Source organism: Macrotis lagotis, chromosome 8 (assembly GCF_037893015.1).
Source record: "Macrotis lagotis isolate mMagLag1 chromosome 8, bilby.v1.9.chrom.fasta, whole genome shotgun sequence".
Classification (NCBI taxonomy): domain Eukaryota; kingdom Metazoa; phylum Chordata; class Mammalia; order Peramelemorphia; family Peramelidae; genus Macrotis; species Macrotis lagotis.
Genome location: NC_133665.1, coordinates 181,669,255 through 181,676,551, shown reverse-complemented (window position 1 = coordinate 181,676,551; position 7,297 = coordinate 181,669,255). Strand labels below are relative to the sequence as shown.

Sequence of the window (7,297 nt, the reverse complement as noted above, 5' to 3'; positions counted from 1 at the left end):
TAGACCAAATAGGGGTTGGGTAGAAGGTCATGGACTTGGTAGTAGAACCCATTGACTGGGTACAGATCACTTTCAGAGCCATTTTAGCAGTCACACTTTGGGGGATGATAGAGTTTTTTCTTTTGTTTTTCCAATTTATTTATTTATGAAGACAATCAAGGTTAAGTGACTTGCCCAAGGACAAGATCACACAGTTAGCAAGTGTCTGAGACCAGACTTGCACCCAGGTCCTTCTGACTCTAGGGCTGGTTTGTTATCTACTCAGCTACCCAACTGCCCTTAGGGAGGATTTAGGGAACTGTGTGGTTCGAAGGAAAGTTTTAGTGTAAGAGGAGAAAGGTTTCATCTCAACTCTGCTATCTTGTTACCTGTGTGACTTTGGGAAAATCTTAACCTTCCTGGGCTGTGAGTTCTGCCTTTATACAATGAGGATTTTAGGCTAGCTGGACTCAAAGGTGTCTTCCAACCCCAAATGAGTGATGCAGAGTGTGAGAACAGTAGGTAGGAGAAGCTGCAAGTACAGGTCATTCAGTTAGTGTCTGACACATAGTAAACAGATAATAAATGCTTCATTTACCTATCTAGCCATCTTTTTTCTCTTTTTCTCTTTCTCTTTCTCTCTTCTTCCTCTATTTCTTCCTCTCTCCTTCCTTCTCTCTTTCCTTCCTTTCTCCCTCCTTTCCTTCCTTCCTTCCTTCCTTCCTTCCTTCCTTCCTTCCTTCCTTCCTTCCTTCCTTCCTTCCTTCCTTCCTTCCTTCCTCGCTTTCTCCTTTCTTTTCCTTTCCTCCTTAGATTGACAGTTTCTTCACCTGTAAAATGACTAAGATAAATTTGTTTATATTTTCATAGATCCAGAGATAGGAGGAGTTTAAGGACCATCTTGTCCAGTGCAGTCACTTAGAAGATGAAGAAACTGAGGCTCCAAGTTCCAGGACAACTTTCAGTAGTAAGACTTGAATCCAGGCCCTTTGAATTCCAGGTTAATGTTTCCTCTGGTAACACACTAGAGTGACAGTTTAGCATAGTGGGAAGAGAGCTACCTTTGGAGCCAGGCATACCAGGTTCAAGTCAGATCTCTGACACATACTGGCTGTGTGATCCTGGAGTAGTTCCACAACCTCTCTGAGTCCTGGGCAACTCACTAAGACCATTTCGGAAAAGATGTTGTCATACACTGTTAGGTGTTTCCTTAATGGGGACTTTTTTCACCAATCTCCCCCTCTCCAGGTTTAATCCCTTTCCCCTTTGCTAACATGGTCTCTAGTTGGCCATAGCCAGATTTCATGCCACAAATAAGAACAAAATGTGTCTTACCCCAAGAGAAATACAATTTCTCTTTGGTTGCTAGCTTTAAGACCACAAAGGTTCTTAAGAAGTCACATAATTCAATGTCCTCTTTTTTACAGTTGAGGAAACTGAGGCCTCAAGAAGGGAAGTGTCCTGTTGACAACAGTTCATCTAAAAAAGCATCTGGAGGTTTCAATGGGCCATGAGGTTGATATGAATCAGGTGTGGTGAGGCATTCTACGAAGTTAATGTGATCTTGGGCTGCAGGAGGAGCAGAAGAAACTTCCAGAAATCAGGAGGTGATAGCCCCTCTGGTGAGGTCTTGGGTTAGCTCAGAGAGCTCAAGTCCTGCCCGGTGACTAGGCAGCCTGAAAGCCTGTGAGTCTGACCCTAGCCATCAAGTGAGGCTGCTGAGTCAGGACCAGAGAGTCTCATTAGCAGCAGGCTAATGAGGAAGTTGGGCCAGGAGCACCCATTAATTCTTGAGTACTTTCTAGCCTAGGTCATCCTAAGGAGGGTCAGTGGGGCATGGAAAGGGTGTGGGATGGCACAAAAGAGGGGGGATGGCTCTCTCATTACCTGGGGAACCTTGGGTCCTCACCTGTGACAACAGTCATTCCTCCCTGTACTATTGAGGTTGGCCCACAATCTGCCCCTGGTCTTCATACCACTACGTGTGGCTGCAAGCCGTGGTGCCCTGGTAAGGTCCGAGAACCCGGCTGCCCAATGCAAGCAGCTGAATCTGGAGCAGGAACATTTCCTCCATCTGTTTCTGAAGCCTAGACTAACAGCTAAACACACCCAGCTCTGATTTGTAAGGGTTTCAGTTTCCAAGGTGTCAATGCTCTCAGTGAGTATTTAACTATCAGCTCTCTTGAGCCTGTCTCAGCCAGCTCCAGAGGCCCCTCTTGGAAAGGAGAGAAGGAAGGACTGTCTCCCCTCCTGCCCTCGGCCCCCCTGTGGGACGGGGACACAGCTTTGTTCCTTTTTTTGTAATTTTGCAAAGCTCTGGACTCCAGGGTCAGGCCCAAGGGACGTGCTGTTCTCATTGAAACTGCTGGTCACCTTGGAAGAAGGGTGGGGGACACCAGAGGGGGGAGAGGGGCCCACACCTGGGCTTAGCTGGTAAAACCGGCTCTGCAGCACCTGCTTAGTGGGTGCGGGGTGTGTTTGTGTGTGTGTATGTGTGTGTGTGTGTCTGTGTCTGTGTGTGTGTGACAAAGAGACAGAGAAGAGAGAGGGGGAGAGAGAGACAGAGACAGAGAGGTAGAGAGACAGAGACAGAGAGGTAGAGAGACAGAGACAGAGAGGTAGAGAGACAGAGACAGAGAGACAGAGACAGAGACAGAGACAGAGAGGTAGAGAGACAGAGACAGAGACACAGAGAGACAGAGACAGAGAGGTAGAGAGACAGAGACAGAGAGACAGAGACAGAGAGGTAGAGAGACAGAGACAGAGAGACAGAGACAGAGAGGTAGAGAGACAGAGACAGAGACACAGAGAGACAGAGACAGAGAGGTAGAGAGACAGAGACAGAGAGACAGAGAGACAGAGACAGAGAGGTAGAGAGACAGAGACAGAGAGACAGAGACAGAGACCGAGACAGAGACAGAGAGGTAGAGAGACAGAGACAGAGAGACAGAGACAGAGAGAGAGGTAGAGAGACAGAGACAGAGACACAGAGAGACAGAGACAGAGAGGTAGAGAGACAGAGACAGAGACACAGAGAGACAGAGACAGAGACAGAGAGGTAGAGAGACAGAGACAGAGAGGTAGAGAGACAGAGACAGAGAGGGACACAGAGAGACAGAGACAGAGAGGTAGAGAGACAGAGACAGAGAGGGACACAGAGAGACAGAGACAGAGAGACAGAGACAGAGACACAGAGAGACAGAGACAGAGACACAGAGAGACAGAAACAGAGAGGTAGAGAAACAGAGACAGACACAGAGAAACAGAGACAGAGAGGTAGAGAGACAGAGACACAGAGAGACAGAGACAGAGACAGAAACATAGAGACACTGGGGGGGGGGGGGGAGAAGGGGGAAGGGGCCGGTTTGGGTTTCGCCTTGCTGTGGTCCTCTTGGTCTAAGCTCCAAGACAGGAGCAGCTGGAGCCCGTGAGGGCTGGGGAAGGGCCCCTCGGGCAGCTGGTGCCAGTCCTGTCCTCCTGGTGGCCCACCTCGCCCTCCATCGTCCCCTAGCCGCCTCTCATTCTCTTGGGGTGACAACCCGAGACCTTGTGGGTGGCCCAGCCCCTCGGCCCTCGTTCTTTCCGGCTCCCCAGCAGCCAGATGGCCCATCTCAGGCCAGCTTGGGGCCCCCCGGGGCGTCCTGGGGGGAGTCCTGGGCCCGACTGCAGGCCGGCTCCAGCGGGGGCCCCCTCCTGCTCCAGGTTTGGTGCGAGGGGCGCCCTGGGCTACCGTCCGACCTGGCGGGGGAAGCGGGGTTGGGGCTGGGGGCCGCACCTCGGCCAGCGGGTCTCCCAATGGGGGCCCTGGGGGTGTCTGCGCTGGACCCCTGGGGGGGCCCCGACCCCGGGGCACCCAGTGGTGGCCCCAGGTCGGCCCTTGTCGTCTCCCACTTGGGGCCGAGGGCGCTCCACCTTTGGGGGGAGCCCCAAGTGGGCCCTGGGCCGCCGCGGGGGACCCGAGCTCCAGGCGGCAGGCCTGGCCGCTGGGGCCCTGGGGGCTTCAAGGGTTCTTGGTGTCTTTAACTTTTGGAAAAGTCCGGAGTGGGGAAGGCTGCCGGGGTCAGGGAGGCCCCCAAGCTCCAAGCCTCCCAGGCTGGGCTGGGGGCTCTGAGGGCCGCCTCCAAAGCCCGGCCGTGCTCTGGGCAGCCTCGGCCACCTTCTTCTAGGCTGCCCAAAGCTGGGGCGCAGCTCTGGCCTCTCGGGGGCTCCCCCCAAGGGGGGCGGGGAGGCAGCCAGCACCGGGACATAGGCGCTGCTCCCAGCCGGATCGGCGCTTCTTTCGTCTGTCCGAGGAGCCACGGAAGTTCGCTAGACTTCCTCACTCGCCTGGAGGCTGCCTCAGTTTCCCCAGGAAACACACTGCGCTTCCGCGAGGGGCTCCTGTGGCCGCCTTCGACAAGGGTGGGGTTCGCCCTTCTTTGGCCCACCCTTCCCATGGTCCATCCACCCACTCCCCAGTCGGACTAGGGTCTCAGGCTCCGTCTTGCTTAGGGACCTCCACCTCCAGCAAGACACTTAGACCAGCTAATTTCCACCCCGTGTTTATTGTGACCAATGGGGGGGGGGGGGGCAGAAGGGGCCAGCGGGGGCCAGAGCCTGAGGACAACGCCTTTTGCAGAGGCGATTCGGAAAACTTTTGACCACAGCCTCTCCCCCGGCCAATTCCTCCAAACTGAAGGAAGACGAAGCAGACTCCTCTGCCTAGTCCCTCACTCTAGGGCTCTCTCCAAATCGTGACCCTCTTTCCCTTGGAGCTTGGGGGGGGGGGGGGTTCCAAAGCGCGCAGTCTTGTTTCTCTAACGCCCTGATTGACCTGAATGGAAGGAGGTGAGGAGCTGTCCAGCCCAGATTGAAAGGGGTTACGTGGGCGCTCCCCTCAGAGCCCCAGGAAGGGGTCTATTCGCCAGGGCTTAGACATCCAAATCCAAAGCTCCTCTCTCCCATTAAAAAGCTGTATTAGGAGCGTCTCTGGGAGGAGAAAAAAGAGAAAGCAGCAGCTGGGCTCCCTGAAATCACAAATACTCTGCAAAATATCACCACCGATGGGTGTGCTTCGCCCAAAGGTGCAACATCTCTGTTTAAACGATTTAAAAATCGGAAGTGGGGGAGCCCCATGGACCCAGGGCTCCAGATGACACGGCTGTCCTTGGGAAGACTGGAAAACACAAAGCAAGATAGGGCTGAACAGTTTGGATGGCGAAGTCTGCTGAAAAAAATCCGACCACGACCTGTCTATTCGCTGTCCCATTTGCAAATACTTTCAGAAGAATGAATGATTTCTGTACCCACCAGTGATTTGGTTTCCTCCAAAGCAAAGGAAAGTGGCATGGTTTAAGAAGACTTTGTTTCACCCTCTTCCTCCTCAGTTCCAGCCTCCGGTCTCTTTGTCAGCTGAGTGACATTCTGGATCTAAAAAAACCAAATCTGATTCTCCAAGTTATAGCATGTGGAATTCCTGATAACTGTAACTACATGACTTTATTGATCCACTTTTAATAACATGCATTTGTATAATTACTGTACAATCGAAATCGCCATCAAGGTGCACTGTGTGTAGGTATTTATTCCACAGTATTTGTCCAGACATACTGTTCAAACAAATTCAGTGAATTTCAAACGAAAAACAAATGGCCCAAACCCCCAAGTCCCCAACCGTCTAGGAAAAACAAAATCACAGTGCTTTACAGACAAAAACAAAGCAAAAGAAAAAAAAAGAAAAAGAAAGGAAGTCCTCATAAGAAAAGAGATTTATTAGTACATAGAAAATTTCACAATATTTGAAACCACACTTTCGAAACTAGGGAACACCGTCAACTGAGTTGGTGGTGCCAGTTACACAGGGCCCAAGCATCTGCTTTGTCTTAATGAGACGGGGAGGTGAATGACCACTGTTTATTTTCATTTTCCTCATTAATTATGAAAAACTGCATTTAATTCATCTTGCATGGTGAGAGATTGGCCGCGCAGATGTAAGTCGTAAGGGAAGTGGCTGTCTGTGGGCAACCGAAACATGGAGCCCTGCCCAAGGGGACCCCTGGGTGGCCCAGCACAGTAATGCATGCCATAATGGTAATTTTTGCCATAGTCCAAGGCTTCTTCTTGCTTCAGGGAAAATATCCCATTATAGTTAATTGGGGGAGGACTTAAGGGACCTTCAAACTGAGGGCTGGCACACTCCGGGGATGTGCTCTCATAGAAGGACTCGTAAGCAGTGCAGTAATTGTAGGGTTTCATAGACTTGGCATTCTCCAGAGTTCCATGGCCTGGGGGTGTGCTGAGCTCAGGGCTGTGGTAGGGTGGGTAGAAGCTGGAGTAGGGTGACCTTGTGTGGTGGCTAGTCTCGCCACCCTGACCCATCAGGAAACTCCTAGCGTTGAGCTGCAGGCAGCCTGCCACCAAGTTTGTCGTTGGCTGGGAGAGCCCCTTGCACAAGTTCTGGACGAACGTGAGCAGGTCCGGCCTCTTGCCGATTCTCAAAATCTCCGAAAGGGCCCAAATGTAGTTTTTGGCCAAGCGTAAAGTTTCAATTTTAGACAGTTTCTGTGTTTTGGAATAGCAGGGCACCACTTTTCTTAAATTGTCCAAGGCATCATTGAGGCCATGCATCCGGTTTCTTTCTCTAGCATTGGCTTCCTGCCTCCTGAACTTGACCCTTTCCACTCTGATCTTGGTGGTCTTTTTTTTCCTCAAGCCTCTCCTTCTGGGCAACCCATTCTCATCTTCCTCTTCTCTGTCATCTTCCTCTTCCTCTTTCTCTGTTTCTTCTCCAGGGCCCCTTTTGATGTGTTTCCCTCGGAGCACAATCTGTTTTGAAAAGCTTTCTGGTTTCTTAGTTTGCTTTTGGTCCTCAGTTTCTCTGGAAAACTTTCTGCACATCTGGGGCTCTGCCATTACAACAGACTCATCAAATGGAAGTGTTAGCATGGCTCTCTCTACAAGCTTAAATGACCTGAAAAAATGCCAGCACAACATTTAAAGTGTTTTCATTTTCTATTTACACAATGCATTTGATTAATTATCAGATTATTTAAATGCGTGGAAATTCTGAAAAATATAATACTGACTTAATGAATATTTTTTTTCTGCATTGGAAAGAAATTTTAGTTTGAACAGACTAAAATGATGCAAAAACTGGTCCAGGAACAGATTAACATAACATCAATCTATCCAAAGTAAGAAGTAAAAGCAAACCAAACCACACCAAACAGTGTTCCCCACTCCTCTCCTCCCTTGTTCATTTAGCTTTCATTTTAAACCTGCTTTTAGCCCCACAAATTTGGCTGTGGAATCCCAGCAAATGCAAAACATGATATAGCAA

At 50.5% G+C, this 7,297-nt stretch overlaps 1 protein-coding gene across 1 annotated transcript; it reads right to left on the bottom strand.

The window, feature by feature from the left end:
* Positions 1-5,889: 5,889 nt before the first annotated feature.
* NEUROD6 (neuronal differentiation 6) lies at positions 5,890-6,903 on the bottom strand. Its single transcript, XM_074196094.1, has one exon. The coding sequence runs from the start codon at positions 6,901-6,903 to the stop codon at positions 5,890-5,892; it is 1,014 nt and encodes a 337-aa protein (XP_074052195.1).
* Between the last annotated feature and the right edge of the window lie 394 nt (positions 6,904-7,297).